The sequence below is a fragment of the Dipodomys merriami genome, unplaced genomic scaffold (genome assembly GCF_024711535.1).
Source record: "Dipodomys merriami isolate MVZ:Mamm:240054 unplaced genomic scaffold, mDipMer1.0.p SCAF_8, whole genome shotgun sequence".
In the NCBI taxonomy this organism is placed as follows: Eukaryota; Metazoa; Chordata; class Mammalia; order Rodentia; family Heteromyidae; genus Dipodomys; species Dipodomys merriami.
The window spans coordinates 1,042,062-1,059,962 of record NW_027206401.1 but is presented as its reverse complement, the minus strand read 5'-3'; the positions used below and the strand labels follow the sequence as shown (position 1 = coordinate 1,059,962).

Sequence of the window (17,901 nt, the reverse complement as noted above, 5' to 3'; positions counted from 1 at the left end):
GGTGTGGGGTATGAAGACAGCAGAGCTCCTTCAGGCTGCTGTACAGCACGAAGCCTTTCTGCATTCAACAGCACTCACCACCACTGCACATACATCCACCCTGGCAAAGGCGGCTTGTGGGGACCAAGCCCGTGCCTGAGGCCCAGGCTGGGGCTTGGCAGCCCTGGATGATCTGTGCTGGGATCTTCTGTTTTCCAAGAGCGTAGCTTCTGCAAGTTCTATGGTCAGACCTAGGTCGGGACTGGCTCCCAGGGGCCCAGTGGGGCCAGTCCCTCAGTGCTTTCTTGGTGGCCTTGGCCCTGTCCCTTCTCAGGGCACAGCGGCTGCTGGCTGCCCTGGGGACATTTTCACACACGTGTGGGTGACAGACACGTGTGGCTCTCTTTTGGATGTTCCGGTTTGGACACAACAGTTAAAATGCCCACAATGTTGAATTAAAATGGACGACACACGCAACATTTCATGTGTTCAGCTCTGGCATAAGCGCTCACTGACTGGAGCCCCAGCAGATTCTTCCCATAGTTCGGAGACATTTGTGGACTTTGTGTTTTCAGAACTCAGCAAATGCGTTAATACTTTTTCTTTTGATCTGAGACCAGGGGGCTGGCGTTGCATAAAAAAGAAAAAAGGAGAAACAACTTCAAAGGTCACATGCCAGCAGACCTTGGGACTGCTTTGAACAGAGTCATCAGGACAGCCGGCAAAGGCCGCGTCCCTGGAGTCGGAGGCCAGAAGCGGGGGGTGGCAGAGCACGTGTGGAACTCTCCTGCTCTCCACGCACAGCCGTGCCAGTGCCGGATCCGGGCGGGCTGAGCAGAGCCTCAGGCCTGGAGACCCGGCGTGTGCCATGCTGTGTGCCCCTTCCCACAGCTGAGTGAGCCCGTGATCCTCGGGACCCAGGAGTGGGGCCTCAGCCTCCATTTGGTGTGAACCCCAGAACGACATAGCCGCGTCCACACCGACGGCGTCTCTGTCCTCAGAGAGCACCCCACTCCCGGCCTTCCACCCAGACTCGGTGGGGAGGCTCTGGGATCCTGGTCCCTGCCCTCTGCCCGTGGCCCTGATGCTGGCTGGTGCTGGCCTCTCTGAGCTGGCTGAAGTGCTGTGCTGTGCCTGGCTCACCACGTGGAGACAGGAGCCAGAGCCGGTGAACTCAGAGTTCCTACTCCCCGAAGATGTTCTCATCAGAACGGTCGCCCACACAGAAAAGGACTTGGTGACAGCAGCATCACCTCAGTGTGCCCAGCGCCGCTGGTAGCCGCCACGAACGCCGGTGACCGACCTCCCTGCTGCAGGACTGACAGCTGAAGGGTCAGCCCATCACTGAGGTGGCTCCACCCTGCTTACTCCCCCACAAGGGGCCAACCAAACAACCAAACTCCCACCTCCGTGATGTCCTGTTTATGACTTGTCTGCCTCTCTGCATTGAGAGGGGGAATTCATTCCCTCCCGCCGTGACCTCTTTGTTGTCACGGGAAGCTCAGGTAATCACTGAGGTTCTGGGACGGGGTGGGGCTGGGGAGGAGGGTCCCGTCTGGGGAGAGCGGGGCGCCCCTGCCTGGGGAGGAGCCCCTGCGCTGCTGGTCTCTTGTCACGCCTCTGGCCTCATGGACGACAGGGAACTGTGTTTACGCGAGAAGACCTCATTTTTCTCAGAGTAACAAGTGGGCGATGAATTATAGCATCTGCCTTCGTTTGCTGCCAGCACACAGTGAAAGGCGGCCTCGCGAGCGCCGGGCTGTGGCCCCACGAGGAGCAGGATTGCTTTGTCCGGTGCCATGCGGTCTCCAGCCAGCTCTGTGCCCATCCCGGCTCACCCACAAGCTCTGGCCTGGCAGAAGATGACCGCGAAGCCGCTCCTGACCTCTGAGTTCTGGGGCCACCGTGGCAGTGCTGACCTTGGAGCGGCCGTGGGGACGCAGAGGCGGCGTCCGCGTCCACCGGGACCTTCCCGTCACGCCCGTGTTCTCTGCGCGGGCGGAATGCCGAGGGCTGCGGCAGCTCCCCAACGCCGCCTGCTGGGCAGCACGGAGGCGCCGGTGCGGGTGTGGATGGACGGCGACCCGTGAGCACCACGCCGGGTCCCCCGGGCGCATCCCGGGCGCCGCTGCTCTGCTGCACACGGGGTCCCCAGGGAGGAGGCGCTGCCCCTGGAGACCGCTGGGCGTGGGGTCACCTTGGCGATGCGGTTCTCTGTGGGAGCAGCCTTCCCCTCCCCCGTCATCCCTGTTCCTCTGCAGCATTCCTCTGCACGCAGAGTTCAAAAAGCCGTCCCCCATCACGCGTGTCCCCGTTTAAAATGACTGACGTAGTGTGCCGTGAGGACAGGGCCACGGACGGTGAGACTCTCCCTGTGCGAGCTGTGTGGGCAGGCGTCCCCGCGTGGGAGCAGCCGCCTGCCGAGCGTGGCTGCGTGGAGGGAACCTCCCGGAGCCAGACTGGCTGTCCCCGCACGGCCAGCGCCCCAGATGCTACCGAGCTGCGCACACTGGTTTTGCTCAGGCTTTGAAATCTCAGCGCTCGTGAAATCTCAGCACAGCCACCGGTCAAGAGGTGTGTGTGCTTGACTTCTTCAACCACACGGAGCGTGAAGAGTGGGGACGGTGACCGCAGTCATGCGGCCAACACGGTGACAGGGTTTTGGCCAGAGAATGTTTCTCTTCATTCTTTTAAAGGCGACCGAAAGCTTAGGCAGTTTGCGATCTTGCAGTGTGATTTTGCAACATCCCTCAGAACCACACGGTTCTTTCTGAGGGAAGGGACGCACGGGCCTGCTGGCCGCTGTCCTGTGATGGGTGGGAGAGGGGTCCTGCGTGGACTCTGGGCGACAGGTGGCCCCAGACCACCCAGGGTGCTGGGGTCTGACACACGGGACAGAGCACAGGCGACCTTCCCTGGTCTGGCATGACTAACTGCCGTGGGAGAGGACTTCAAATTCCGTGACTTGGATTCAATATTCGGTTCAGCACAGAGAGCTGAAGCTTTGAGAACAAACTAATTCCTGGCAAATGTGAAGTCTGAGAGAATCTCAATCCAGAATGAAGTCCGGAAGTTAGGGAGGCTGATGCTTTTCTAGCACGTTCCATGGTGGTTTGAGCATGAGGAATAGTGGTTCCGTGGCTCCCAGTTGATGCTGTGAGCCCCTGCTCCCGTCGCCTTTCCGTCAGAGAACCAAGCCACAGTTGTCCTGAAGAAACAAGAACTTGTCCAGCCGAGCCTGGTCCTCCCTCACCAAGGCTGCTTATAACTGCAAGCCCGGTCCAGACCGGACAGCGGCACGGGCTAGGTGGAGGGCTGCCGGGGCCTGCGGTGGCCCCTGGTGTGCCCCGTGGTCAGCTGCCGGGGCCTGCGGTGGCCCCTGCTGTGCCCCGTGGGTGCCCCCGGGGAGGCCCAGGCCCGCCCCTGCTGTGCCCCGTGGGTGCCCCCGGGGAGGCCCAGGCCCGCCCCTGCTGTGCCCCGTGGGTGCCCCCGGGGAGGCCCAGGCCCGCCCCTGCTGTGCCCCGTGGGTGCCCCCGGGGAGGCCCAGGCCCGCCCCTGCTGTGCCCCGTGGGTGCCCCCGGGGAGGCCCAGGCCCGCCCCTGCGGAGCCCGTCCGGGGGCAGGCAGCAGCACGCAAGCCCGGCAGAGCCCTGCAGTCCTGGCTGGTGCCTGTGGCGTTTTGGCGTCGCCTGCAGGTGTGACCACCAGGCGGTCACTGGGCCACTGGCAGAGCAGGGGGGCGGACGGCCTACGAGGGTTCCTGGAGCACGGAGCCTGGGCCGGTAGGCCTGGCGAAGCTCCCAACGCTGGGACGCCCGCCATCCTGGGCTGGGAGATCGGCCTGGCAGCGTCACGCCCCCGCTCTCAGGCCTTGGCTGGTGTCTGAGCTGAAGGTGGGCACACGCCTCTTGTCCTCACATAACATCCCGTCTGGTCTCCGCTGTGCAAACGAGAGAATCCGCTTTGCTGGTGCACTGGTGTCATTGACGCTGCTGCCTTCGTCTGCTCTAGTCTTTTCTTTTCAGAGGGAGATTGTTCCAGTCTTTTCAGAGGGAGATCCAGTGCGTTTGTGTTGGGAAGGGCGTGGGGGGCTTTCCCAGGAGCCAGCAGCACAGCCCTCGCTGACTGCAACACGGTGTTAACACCGGCTCGCAGACAGTTAGGGTCCAGGCCTGTGCTTGTATTGTCTCCTCTCATCACCTGGACTGTCAGCCTCCGGGTGGAGTTGGAAGCGGCTGGAGTGTAGTATGATCTGGGGATGCCCGGGAGAGATTCTGAGAGGACGCTGGGGGTGATTTCCTTCCCACAGGGTCTCAGCCACAGGGCACGGGGTGGGAGGTCGCACGGTGGCACAGCCACGGACAGCCCATGCCCGCTCCAGCCGCCCAGGCCGCGTGTGACTGTCCTCCATGACTGTCCTCCACCTGTGCCCCCTCCATCCCTCCCCAGGCCGCGTGTGACTGTCCTCCATGACTGTCCTCCATGACTGTCCTCCACCTCCCCCAGGCCGCGTGTGACTGTCCTCCATGACTGTCCTCCATGACTGTCCTCCACCTGTACCTCCTCCATCCCTCCCCAGGCCGCGTGTGACTGACTGTCCTCCATGACTGTCCTCCACCTCCCCCAGGCCGCGTGTGACTGTCCTCCATGACTGTCCTCCATGACTGTCCTCCATCCCTCCCCAGGCCGTGTGTGACTGTCCTCCATGACTGTCCTCCATCCCTCCCCAGGCCGCGTGTGACTGTCCTCCATGACTGTCCTCCATGACTGTCCTCCATGACTGTCCTCCATGACTGTCCTCCACCTCCCCCAGGCCGCGTGTGACTGTCCTCCATGACTGTCCTCCATCCCTCCCCAGGCCGCGTGTGACTGTCCTCCATGACTGTCCTCCATCCCTCCCCAGGCCGCGTGTGACTGTCCTCCATGACTGTCCTCCACCTGTGCCCCCTCCATCCCTCCCCAGGCCGCGTGTGACTGTCCTCCATGACTGTCCTCCGCCTGTGCCTCCTCCATCCCTCCCCAGGCCGCGTGTGACTGTCCTCCATGACTGTCCTCCACCTGTGCCTCCTCCATCCCTCCCCAGGCCGCGTGTGACTGTCCTCTGCCCCCACTCACCTGTGTCTGGGTGCCAGGGGGTGTCCTGGCCCCCAGCGGAGCTGCCCTGGCTGGAGCTGGCCTCTCCTTTTCAGTCAGAGCCTGCTTCCACAGCTGTGCTCTGGAGTCTTTCCCACACCTCAGTTTCCCTCTCATTCGTGGCCTGGACCCATATCTTGCTAGGGAAGTCACTCTGTGAGATGCTTCAGAATCTGGAAGTGAGCAGATGGCCCCAGTCCCTCCACACCCAGTCCCTGTCAGGACACAGCAAGGCTGCGTTCCAGGACGCGCTTCCTGCTGAGAAGCCCTTCCAGCCTCCTGGTCCCCCTCCAGCCTCCCTGCCTCCTTCCGGCCTCCCTGTCCCCTCCGGCCTCCCTGGCCCCCTCCTGCCTTCCTGTCCTCCACTCCCCCCTCAGCTTCCCCGTCCCTCTCTGGCCTCCCCAGACTTCACCGGCCTCCCTGTCCCCTCCGGCCTCCCTGTCCCCTCCTCTGTACTTCATACCTATGCGTCTCCAGATGTCTGTCCCCTCAGCCTCCTGGCTTGTGACGGCCCTGCCCATTCTGCCCCACAGATGTGTCCAGGTGTGTGGCGGAGAGGAAGTACACCCAGGAGCAAGCCCGGAAGGAATTCCAGCAGGTGTTCATCCCTGAGTGCAATGATGACGGCACCTATAGTCAGGTGACTCACCTCGCAGGCGTGGTGCTGGGGCCCGGGCACACAACGCATGGGGCGTGGGTGCACTGGGGCACAGGCTAATGCATGGGGCGCGGGGGCGCGGGTGCGTGGGTGCACTGGGGCACGGGCTAATGCATGGGGCGCGGGGGCACGGGGGCGCGGGTGCACTGGGGCGTGGGCCAACGCATGGGGCGTGGGTGCACTGGGGCACGGGCTAACACATGGGGTGCGGGGGCGCGGGTGCGTGGGTGCACTGGGGCATGGGCCAACGCATGGGGCATGGGTGCGCTGGGGCGCGGGCGTGCTGGGGCGCGGGCCAACACATGGGGCGTGGGTGCGCTGGGGCGCGGGCCAACGCATGGGGCGCGGGTGTGCTGGGGTGTGGGTGTGCTGGGGTGTGGGTGTGCTGGGGTGTGGGTGTGCTAGGGTGTGGGTGTGCTGGGGTGTGGGTGTGCTGGGGTGTGGGTGTGCTGGGTGTGGGTGTGCTGGGGTGTGGGTGTGCTGGGGTGTGGGTGTGCTGGGGTGTGGGTGTGCTGGGGTGTGTGTGTGCTGGGGTGTGTGTGTGCTGGGGTGTGCTGGGGTGTGTGTGTGCTGGGGTGTGTGTGTGCTGGGGTGTGCTGGGGTGTGGGTGCGCTGGGGTGTGCTAGGGTGTGGGTGTGCTAGGGTGTGGGTGTGCTGGGGTGTGGGTGTGCTGGGGTGTGGGTGTGCTGGGGTGTGGGTGTGCTGGGGTGTGGGTGTGCTGGGGTGTGGGTGTGCTGGGGTGTGGGTGTGCTGGGGTGTGTGTGTGCTGGGGTGTGCTGGGGTGTGGGGTGTGCTGGGGTGTGCTGGGGTGTGGGTGTGCTGGGGTGTGGGTGTGCTGGGGTGTGGGTGTGCTGGGGTGTGTGTGTGCTGGGGTGTGTGTGTGCTGGGGTGTGCTGGGGTGTGGGGTGCGCTGGGGTGTGCTGGGGTGTGGGTGTGCTGGGGTGTGGGTGTGCTGGGGTGTGGGTGTGCTGGGGTGTGGGTGTGCTGGGGTTTGGTGTGTGCTGGGGTGTGGGTGTGCTGGGGTTTGGTGTGTGCTGGGGTGTGGGTGTGCTGGGGTGTGGGTGTGCTGGGGTGTGGGTGTGCTGGGGTGTGGGTGTGCTGGGTGTGGGTGTGCTGGGGTTTGGTGTGTGCTGGGGTGTGGGTGTGCTGGGGTGTGTGTGTGCTGGGGTGTGGGTGTGCTGGGGTTTGGTATGTGCTGGGGTGTGGGTGTGCTGGCGTGTGGGTGTGCTGGGGTGTGGGTGTGCTGGGGTGTGGGTTGGGAGGAGGAATCAGCTGTCACATCCCACGGGATTCTCCTGGTGTGACATGGGAACAAAACTCTCGTGCCCCTGTGTGTCACACACGGCTGGTGACAGGGGTTCGAGGCTCCAGGCACACTGCGGGCATGCCCTCCACGGTGCTGGGTGCGAGGCTCAGAGCCGTTTCTCCCCTGGGTAGTTGGATCTGTTGGCCCGACACAGAGCTGAGGTCTAATTAGGAACATGTGCCGAGAGCGTGAGGTCAGGGCCAGGAGCCAGCATGGTGACGCGGCCCACGGAAGGGGCCGCGGCTGGGTGGATGGCAGCTGCGGTTGTCCTTTGGCTCTGTTTGGTGAGAGTCGGCCCTGCGGCTTCTGGTGAGTGGGCAGCTCTGGGGGAATAGCCCCGCTGTAGACTGGCTGGCCAGCCACACGTCCACCTGACTCCCGGCCTGGGGCAGTGCCAGGGAGTCCTGAGCCCTCACCTGGGAGGGTGAGGAGGGGCGGCTGCGCGAGGCCCCTCCCTGTGGTCATCGAGGGGCTCCGTGGAGGCAGACCGCCCCTGGCTGTGGAGGCCCATCCCCTCTCCCTGAGTCTGCCACAGGCCAGTGGAAAGGCTGGGCCTCCCATTCACGTTTCCAGGCTGTATGGTGGAGGCCGAGCCCTCTGGGATGGCCAGCCTGGTGCTGCACGTGGCTCCGTCCCTTCTGTACTTGAGGAGCGAGTGTGGATGTGGCCTTGATCGCATGTCCAGATGCAGCTCTCAGAGCTGCCAGGTGACCGCAGGCCTCCAGTCTGCTTGCGCGTGGCAGCGTGGCCACTCCGGGTGGCCGCAGGCCTGTAGTCGGCTTGCGTGGCAGCGTGGCCACTCTGGGTGGCCGCAGGCCTGTAGTCGGCTTATGTGGCAGCGTGGCCACTCCGGGTGGCCGCAGGCCTGTAGTCGGCTTGCACGTGGCAGCGTGGCCACTCCGGGTGGCCGCAGGCCTGTAGTTGGCTTGCGTGGCAGCGTGGCCACTCCGGGTGGCCGCAGGCCTGTAGTCGGCTTACGTGGCAGCGTGGCCACTCCGGGTGGCCGCAGGCCTGTAGTCGGCTTGCACGTGGCAGCGTGGCCACTCCAGGTGGCCGCAGGCCTGTAGTCAGCTTGCACGTGGCAGCGTGGCCACTCCAGGTGGCCGCAGGCCTCCAGTCTGCTTGCGCGTGGCAGCGTGGCCACTCCGGCCTGTTCTTTCTCCACAGGTCCAGTGCCACAGCTACACAGGATATTGCTGGTGTGTCACACCCAACGGGAGGCCCATCAGCGGCACTGCCGTGGCCCACAAGACGCCCAGATGCCCGGGTAGGTCTCCTCTGCCTCTGCCTCCACGCAGACCCGTGTGCTGGTCCCCCTTGCAGTGGTCTTGTGGATGTCCGTTCCATTCTGGAGGACGGTGGACGCCGGGTGGCGGTGAGAAGGGACCGGGTCACTGGACAAAGCATCACATGTACTATTTGAGGTTGATTTTAAGGGAGAAAACACAGATCTAGGTGGCTCACAAGAAGAAGACACCTCATCTGAACTGTGGAAGGTTACGATGATTTGGCCATCTTCATTTTAAAATGTAACCACAGAGGCTGAAGTTACCAGTGGACGTGACACGTTTTCTTTGGCCAGAGTGTGAAAATGTTAATTTTGTACAGACATCCAAAGGACACGTGGACTGTGCTTCCTAGGCCAGTTTCTATGTGGCTTGTTGGAGTTGTCTTATTACTCATAGGACCACTTGGTGTACCAAAAAAAAGTGAAATAGGCAGGATACTAATCTATAAAATGGTGTCTCCCTTAGTATTTTGCTAAAAAGGGCTACATATGATAAATTTTTTAATTAGACATTAATATGGTAATTGCTGCCATACTAATGGGATTTCCTAGTGATAATTCCATAGACACATTCAGTATATCTTAGACAAGTTTACCTCCAGTACATCCCCTCCCCCTTCTGCAAACAATGGTGGGTCTTATGATGCCAATTCATACGTACATATATACGTGTGTGTCATGCTTTGATCTCCTTCATCATTAGTACCCTTCTTCCCCTCCTGCTAATCCCCAATTCTCCTGATGTTTGTGTCAAATCTAATTCTTCATCTTCGTCCTCGTAGGTCTAAATTCACAAATGACTGAACATTTTTGATGCTTGGCTTCCCTCCCTCCCCCAGCCGGGGCGCTCGGGTTCCGCCCACGCCTCCGGGTGGACACCTCCCTGGGCATCCCGTCAGCCCTTCTGGGGAGACAGTGATCTGACCCACAAAAGCCCTACGTGGTAATACACAACCAGGATAGCACAAAGCTGTGACAAAAACACAGGGCAACACATTTTCCCGCACTTTTCCTGCAAGTATTGAAGCGTCGGCATTGAGAACTTGCTGCCTCTCTCTGCAAGTTGCTCCTTACGCAGTGGACTGCCCGTCTGTCGTAAGCATGTGCTCTGTGCTATGCAGAAGTGAAATGTACTTACTGTGTGTCAAAACTACTTTGTTGTTCAAGACCTAAAAAAAGAACACTGATACCTGATAGTTGTTTTGTGAACTTGTGACAGAAAGGAAGGAAAGCGCGCGGTGCTGAGCCGCCTGCTGCCGGTCTCTCGCTCTGAAAGGTCCTTTCTCCCCCAGTTCCACTTCCCCTGCTCCCCCAGTTCCACTTCCCCTGCAGAGCAGAGCGGCCGTGGTGAGGACACTAGGGAAAGTGTCTTCTGTACAAGAAGCTTTCTAAGAAAATTGTGTGCAGAACCAGTGAGATCTGCGCCGTGTCCGGATACTGCCTTGCCTCCAGAACCACCCACTGGCCTTTCCGCTCCCAGTGCTTTTCCTCATTAACACTGCGCTTCATTGTTTGCATTGATTATCTAGGGCCAAGGAATGGACTAGGGAAAAGAGTATTCTGTCTGTGTAAACGTCTAGCGTCACGCCTGGAATCCCAGGCAAACATCAGGAAGCGCACCGTGTGGGTGCGTCCTCCCCTCCGCTCTCCAGCTGCCTGGTGGCCATAGGAAAGCCGCAGGAGTGGTATTCACCAGAGTTCTTAAGGAGGGTCCACTTCAGATTCAATCTCCCTTGTGTTTCCTGGAGGCCTTTCATGCTGGAGAGCAGGAGAGCAGGGGAGCAGGAGAGGAGGAAAGGAGGTGGGCAGGGGGGCAGGGGGAAAGGGGGGACAAGGGGCAGGAGGGCAGGGGGAAAGGGGGGCAGGGGACAGGGGGTGGAGGGTGGGGGTGGGGGGCAGGGGGGCAGGAGGGCGGAGGGCAGGGGGCAGGGGGCAGGAGGGCAGGGGGCAGGGGGCAGGAGGGCAGGAGGGTGGAGGGCAGGGGGCAGGAAGGCGGGGGGCAGGGGGCAGGAGGGTGGGGGGCGGGGGGCAGGAGGGCAGGGGGCAGGAGGGCGGAGGGCAGGAAGGCAGGGGGCAGGGGGCAGGAGGGCGGGGGGCGGGGGGGCAGGGGCAGGAGGGTGGGGGGCGGGGGGTCAGGGGCAGGGGGACAGGGGCAGGGGGGCAGGGGGTGGGGAGAGGGAGAGGAGGACAGAGAGGGGGAGAGAGAGGGAAGGAAGAAGAGGGAGAGGAGTAAAGGGGAAGAGGGAGGGGGAGAGGGGGAGGGAGAGGGGGAGAGAGAGAAAGAGAGACAGAGAAGGATAGACAGAGAGAGGAGGAGGTTCATCCAGAGCCCAGCCCATCTTCCCCGTGACCCCGTGCCTGGGGGCTGTTACAGAATGAGGGGGTGCTCTGGGAAGGCCCCAGGGACACAGGCAGGCGGTCCAGCCTCCCCGCCCCCATGGCTGTCAGTCCTGGGGCTCCATCCGTGGAGCCTCCACCTGCACCCCAGCTGCCCCCGCCCCAGCGTCTGTTTGTTTTTCAGGTGCGTGATTGCTCTTCCCGAAGAACACGGCCCCCTGTGGGCCGCCTGTCCCCAGCCCTGTGTGTTCGCTGGGTGTGGCTGGCTTTGAACCTCGTGCCTGGAATGACCGGGCTGAGAGCGTGTTACCTCTTCCTTCTGAAGCACGCATGCTCTCCAGTGTGGATTCCGGGCCCTCCTTGGCACACTCCTGTGGCGGGAAGAGCCACCCTTCCCTTGACCCTTCAGTGGAGACCCCTGGCTCTGCCCTTCGGGGCACTGGTCTGAGGACCCTGCGCAGCAGCAATACCTCCCAGAGCTTGATGCGTGGCTGGTGCACCCCAGTGTGTGTGGGGACTCTGGGGAGCCAAGAGCTATTTTTGGTTCTATAGTCCTTGGGTTTGAAGGCTGTGGCTGCTGGGAAAGGAAGTTCTGGCACCTTCCAGGGGAGGCTGGCTGGGTCAGGAGACAGAGACCCACCGGCACAGCGTTTGCCACAGGCCTGGGTGAAGGGACTCTGCTCTATTGCGAAGTTCTCTCTTCCCACGAAGAACAAGCTGCAGTTATTTTGTGTGGATTTAGTTAATGCTGGCTGAATTCAAGGGCCGTGAGCAAGCCAAGTTGGTTGTTCAATGAGAGAAATGCCACGGGGGGGGGGGGGGAGGGGGGAAACTGTGTTGCCTTCCTATCTCCATCTCTAATCAGATTTCCTGTTGACAGTTTATACTTCTGTGTCCTCAGATTATAAAACATTATCTTAATTCAATCATAAAGTTCTCCCAAGGGGGCAGTCTAATTACGACTTAGCATATTTCTATTTCACTCACAAATGAAGACCCACATACTTGGGTTCAGAATTATTACTGAAATACTGCCATTTCCAGTCCAAAGCAGCAAACTGCTTTGACTCATTGTAGCAAAACACAATACGTACGTATAAATCAGTGTGAAATGTGGGACCTTCCAGCCAGGTGTGCACAGAGGCGGCCCTGGGGGAGGAGGGAGTGTGATTCGGAAGGTCTACTGCTGGGTCCTCGGTGAGTTTTGTCACCAGTGAAACTGCTCTGAGCCTGCGCTCTGCGCTGGTTCACCCAACAGAACAGCTTGGAGACAAGAGCACATCGTGCCTTAGGAAGCACCCCACGCGGAGGTGAGCGTACGATCTGGAAGATTCAGCTCCTTCCTACACTCATGCATAGATGTGTCCCCATGTGCACACCTGTGTGGTGGGTGACCAGCCCGTGGGCTGGCCTGCCCACTGCATGGCGCCCTGGCTGGCTGGGTCATGTCCCAGCCTGACCCACGTCCCGGCGTGTGAGGCAGGGCTCTGGCAGCGCCCCCAGACCCCACACCATCTCCATCCTCGGTGTTTGGACGTTGGCCTCGCATTTAAATATGCTAAAAGAAACAAAACACAGTTTTAAGATAGCATAAAGCTGGGCTGTTAATAGGGCCGTTGGTCTGCAGTGAGGGCCCCATTCAGACAAGGATACACGCCGATTTGGAAGGTGTTTGCTGAGGTCCTGGCCCAGCACGGTTAGATCTGCCCGGGGCTTTTCCTACTTCGCTGCTCACGTGTGGGGACCATGCCAGTTCGGTGCGGTGCCTGGAGTCCTGATGTCAATCCGTCCTCTCGTGTAACGCTAGAATTCCCTCACAAACCACGTGGTCACCAAGTGACCGATAGCCCTCTTCAAAGCGTCAGCCCTGCAATGTTCTTTTCTGAAAGGCAACTGGAACCGTTTTCTTCTGCTGCTGGGGCTCGAGCCCAGGGCCTTACGCATGCCAGTGGCCGCTCCGCCGCTGTACTGATGCCCACGGCCCCCCTCCAGCAGCCCATGTTTTTATTTTTGAAGGGTCGTTTACATTTGCTTTCATTTGTGTGCACCTGACATCTTTGGGTGAAAAATCAGCCCTGTGTCCACCTGAGGTCCACTGAGGGTCCAGCTGAAGGGTGCTGCACGCGCAGCCTCTCTGCCCTGGGCTGTGCGGCCAGGCCGCTGCTCCCGGGGTACTGCCCCACAGGTACTGTCCTACTATCAGACTTGCACAATTCGAGTAGGAAGGCAGAGTGCTGTGGAGTAATCAACATGGAATAAAATAGTTACATTTCGTGTGTGTGTGTGCGTGTGCACACACGTGTGCATGCATGCACATTTGTGTGCTTGTGTGCCAGTCTGGCCTGGGTACTGTCCCTCTGAGTCATTTATTGAAGATAAGAGTCTCAGACTGGGACTGTCCTGCCCAGGCTGGCTTCAAGCAGTGATCCTCAGATCTCAGCCGGAGCAGCTGGGGACAGGCGTGAGCCTCCGGTGCCCGACCGTCACATTTCTTAATTATTCAAAACGATTTGACAAGCAAAAATAATTCTATTTCTTCGTGTCCTCTTTTAGGTTCTGTAAATGAAAAATTACCCCAACGGGAAGGCACAGGAAAAGCAGGTAATTATCTCAAAATGAATTTGCACGATGATATATAGAAGCTAATGCAAATTCTGTTGTGGAATAACTTTTTGAGTTAAAATTTGAACATGTACGATGCTCAAACAGTCGGAGAGTTCTTTATCCGTTCTGCACACACGTGTCCATCCTGGCTCTGCCGGTGCGCGTGGGCATGGGCTGCAGAAGCCGGGCCCACCGGTCAGGTGACGCTGTCTGTGTGTCGGTGCTGTCAGGTGGTAGCTGCAGTGTGGGAGGAACCTGTTGGGCGTGGGGAGGGCCAGCAGCTTTGCTCCACGTGGGACTGTAGGCTGCAGTGTGGCTATGGACCTTTACCTTAACTTCATGATGAAACAAAATTAGGCTTTAGTGCCAAAATCATGGACATCTTTCATAGCACACTGAGTCGATGGTACAGAGAAGTAATACACATTTAAATAGACCAGAGCTTTATTCGGCTCCATTCCAGAAGCGTAGCCTGAGGCTCTGGAGGACCTGCTACTCCCAAGGGCACCTGTGCGTTCTTAATGCCCCTGTGGGGGTAGAAAGGCAGCGTGGGCCGTGTGCAGAGCACTCGGCAGTGTGGGGGCCGTGTGCAGAGCACTCGGCAGTGTGGGGGCCGTGTGCAGAGCACTCGGCAGCGTGGGCCGTGTGGGGAGCACTCGGCAGCGTGGGCCGTGTGTAGAGCACTTGGCAGCGTGGGCTGTGTGGGGAGCACTCTGCAGCGTGGGCCGTGTGGGGAGCACTCGGCAGCGTGGGCCGTGTGTAGAGCACTTGGCAGCGTGGGCTGTGTGGGGAGCACTGGGGCAGCGTGGGCCGTGTGGGGAGCACTCTGCAGCGTGGGCCGTGTGGGGAGCACTCTGCAGCGTGGGCCGTGTGCGGAGCACTCTGCAGCGTGGGCCGTGTGGGGAGCACTCTGCAGCGTGGGCCGTGTGCAGAGCACTCTGCAGCGTGGGCCGTGTGCAGAGCACTCTGCAGCGTGGGCCGTGTGGGGAGCACTCGGCAGCGTGGGCCGTGTGGGGAGCACTCTGCAGCGTGGGACGTGTGCAGAGCACTCTGCAGCGTGGGCCGTGTGCAGAGCACTCTGCAGCGTGGGCCGTGTGGGGAGCACTCAGCAGCGTGGGCCGTGTGGGGAGCACTCGGCAGCGTGGGCCGTGTGGGGAGCACTCGGCAGCGTGGGCCGTGTGGGGAGCACTCACGAGGACATAGGGCTGCCGGTGGTTTCTTGAAGAGGGCATACTTGGGATGGACCAGTGCTAGCGCTTCCCACAGTGAAGTCAGGAGCAGAGGCGCAGAGGGCCGGGTGAGGGCTGTGTCATCTTGAGTAGGAGTGACCTTGGGGGAGACCTTGGGGAATGTGATCCTTGGGTGGTGACCTTGGGGGAGGTGACCCTTGCGTGGTGACCTTCAGGCGGTGACCCTCTGGCGGCCCAGCCTCTGCCCTGCCACCCAGACCAGGCTGTCCACCTGCACCCAGGGGTCTGTGGGCAGAGAGGTGACCAGCCGCTCCCGTACTGGCCCTGCACCTAGCCTCCTCTCTGCCCGGTACCCCGCTGGCTTCTTATGCCTGGGACGCTCAGTCCTCAGCCTTCATCAGAGCCAGGCCTGCTGCACCGTACATGAAATAACAATTGTACATTTGAAGGAAGTCCTGCCAGCTCCTCCCCAGCTCCTCCCCGGCTCCTCCCCAGCTCCTCCCCAGCTCCCCAGCTCCTCCCCAGCTCCTCCCCAGCTCCTGCCAGCTCCTCCCAGCTCCTCCCAGCTCCTCCCCAGCTCCTCCCAGCTCCCCAGCTCCTGCCCAGCTCCTCCCAGCTCCTCCCCAGCTCCTCCCCAGCTCCTGCCAGCTCCCCAGCTCCTGCCCAGCTCCTCCCCAGCTCCTCCCCAGCTCCTCCCCAGCTCCTCCCAGCTCCTCCCCAGCTCCCCGGCTCCTCCCAGCTCCTCCCCAGCTCCCCAGCTCCCCAGCTCCTCCCCAGCTCCTCCCAGCTCCCCAGCTCCCCAGCTCCTCCCCAGCTCCCCAGCTCCTCCCCAGCTCCTGCCCAGCTCCTCCCAGCTCCTCCCCAGCTCCTCCCAGCTCCTCCCCAGCTCCTCCCAGCTCCCCAGCTCCTGCCCAGCTCCTCCCAGCTCCTACCCAGCTCCTCCCCAGCTCCTCCCAGCTCCTCCCCAGCTCCTCCCCAGCTCCTCCCCAGCTCCTCCCCAGCACCTCCCCAGCTCCCCAGCTCCTCCCCAGCTCCCCAGCTCCCCAGCTCCTCCCCAGCTCCTCCCTGGCTCCCCAGCTCCTCCCCAGCTCCTCCCCAGCTCCCCAGCTCCTCCCCAGCTCCTCCCCAGCTCCTCCCCAGCTCCCCAGCTCCTCCCCAGCTCCTCCCCAGCTCCTCCCCAGCTCCCCAGCTCCTCCCCAGCTCCTCCCCGGCTCCCCAGCTCCCCAGCTCCTCCCCGGCTCCTCCCCAGCTCCCCAGCTCCTCCCCAGCTCTTCCCCAGCTCCTCCCCGGCTCCCCAGCTCCTCCCCGGCTCCTCCCCAGCTCCTCCCCAGCTCCTCCCCGGCTCCTCCCCAGCTCCCCAGCTCCTCCCCAGCTCCTCCCCGGCTCCCCAGCTCCTCCCCGGCTCCTCCCTGGCTCCTCCCCAGCTCCTCCCCGGCTCCTCCCCAGCTCCTCCCCAGCTCCTCCCCGGCTCCTCCCCAGCTCCTCCCCAGCTCCTCCCCAGCTCCCCAGCTCCTCCCCAGCTCCTCCCCGGCTTCCCAGCTCCTCCCCGGCTTCCCGGCTCCTCCCTGGCTCCTCCCCGGCTCCTCCCCAGCTCCCCAGCTCCTCCCCAGCTCCCCAGCTCCTCCCCAGCTCCTCCCCAGCTCCTCCCCAGCTCCCCAGCTCCTCCCCAGCTCCTCCCCGGCTCCTCCCTGGCTCCTCCCCAGCTCCTCCCCAGCTCCTCCCCGGCTCCCCAGCTCCTCCCCGGCTCCTCCCCGGCTCCCCAGCTCCTCCCCAGCTCCTCCCCAGCTCCTCCCTGGCTCCTCCCCGGCTCCTCCCCAGCTCCTCCCCAGCTCCTCCCCAGCTCCTCCCCGGCTCCTCCCCAGCTCCCCAGCTCCTCCCCGGCTCCTCCCCGGCTCCTCCCCGGCTCCTCCCCGGCTCCTCCCCAGCTCCTCCCCAGCTCCTCCCCGGCTCCTCCCCGGCTCCTCCCCGGCTCCTCCCCGGCTCCCTGGGACCTGGAGCTGTGCAGGCGTGGAGGGGGCAGGGCTGTCCCACGGGCCGGGGCTCCCTCACACCTGGGATCGCCCCGCTCAGCCACGCAGGGGAGGGACATGCAATGCACTGGCTGTGGCTGCTCTGGTCCCCCCTCCACACCCTCCACCCTGCATCCTCTGGGGGTTCCCTACGCGTGGTTTTCCAGCTCTTTCTTGCCCATCACCATCTTACTGCCAAACACTGGCCCCGTGCTCAGAACCAGACCCGGCATTTCCCTCCTGGGCTGGTGCTGGGCCTCAGTCGAGCTTGGAGGGCTTCGGTGCGGGGTCTCAGTCCCGCCCCTCCGCCCCAGCCTTTGCTCATTCCTGGGTGGCTGGGCAGCCCCAGCCTGGGTACTGGGTGGTTGGCTACGTGGGGGCTTTCCCAGCACCTGTATGCACACTTACTTAGCTTACTCTCATAATTGTAGTCTCCTTGCAAATCTTTTCCGTTCTGAATTCAGATGATGCCGCAGCCCCAGCGTTGGAGACTCAGCCTCAAGGAGACGAAGAAGGTGAGCCAGGGTGGGGGACGGGGCATGGAGGGGAGGAGGGTGGACGGTTGGGGGGGAGGGTGGACAGTCGGGGGGAGGGTGACAGTCGGGGAGAGGGTGGACGGTCGGGGAGAGCGTGGACGGTCGGGGGGTGGATGGTTGGGGGGAGGGTGGACGGTCAGGAGGAGAGCGTGGACGGTCGGGGGAGGGTGTATGGTCGGGGGGGAAGGTGGACAGTCAGGGAGGGTGGATGGTCGGGGGGAGGGTGGATGGCTGGGGGGAGGGTGGATGGCTGGGGGGAGGGTGGACGGTCGGGGGGAGGGTGGACGGTCAGGGGGGAGGGTGGATGGTCAGGGGGGAGGGTGGATGGTCGGGGGGAGTGTGGTCAGGGGGGAGGGTGGACGGTCGGGGGGAGGGTGGATGGTCGGGGGAGGGTGGATGGTCGGGGGGAGTGTGGTCAGGGGGGAGGGTGGGCGGTAGGGGGGGAGGGTGGACAGTCGTGGGGCCAGGAGTAGAGACAGGCCATCCTGACAAAGACGTCACTCAGCGCTCAGACATTCAAAGAAGAGTCAATGTGGTCTCACTGTTATGTAAAATACAGAAAGGAAAACCCCTTACCTAAACTCACACAGCAAGGAAGTGGAAAGCGTTTACAGAAGTAGGTGAGAGGAAAAAAACATTAGGCCAAAAGACACCAAATTGCACTTAGGTCAGGTCAGGTCATGAAGTGTAGTGCTCAAGACCAGCATGAGGCCCACATGTAGAGAGAGGATCTGGTCAGCCCTGGGCTTGAACTCGGGGCCTGGGCGCCATCCCTGAGCTTTTGCACTCAAGCCTGGCACTCTACCACTTGAGCCACAGCTCCACTTCAGGCTTTCTGGAGCCAGAATCTTACAAACTTTCC

General features: G+C 62.1%; 1 protein-coding gene across 2 annotated transcripts in view; it reads left to right on the top strand.

Moving 5' to 3' along the window:
- Smoc2 (SPARC related modular calcium binding 2) overlaps positions 1-17,901 on the top strand; it is a 97,337-nt gene that overhangs the window by 35,042 nt on the left and 44,394 nt on the right. The window contains exons 3-6 of one of the 2 annotated variants that reach the window (XM_070010357.1): positions 5,645-5,751; positions 8,243-8,342; positions 13,254-13,301; positions 16,968-17,018. In XM_070010357.1, coding sequence (XP_069866458.1) covers positions 5,645-5,751; positions 8,243-8,342; positions 13,254-13,301; positions 16,968-17,018 — 306 coding nt within the window. Of the gene's footprint in view, positions 1-5,644; positions 5,752-8,242; positions 8,343-13,253; positions 13,302-16,934; positions 17,019-17,901 lie in introns of both variants that reach the window. The other variant, XM_070010356.1, reaches the window with a different exon arrangement.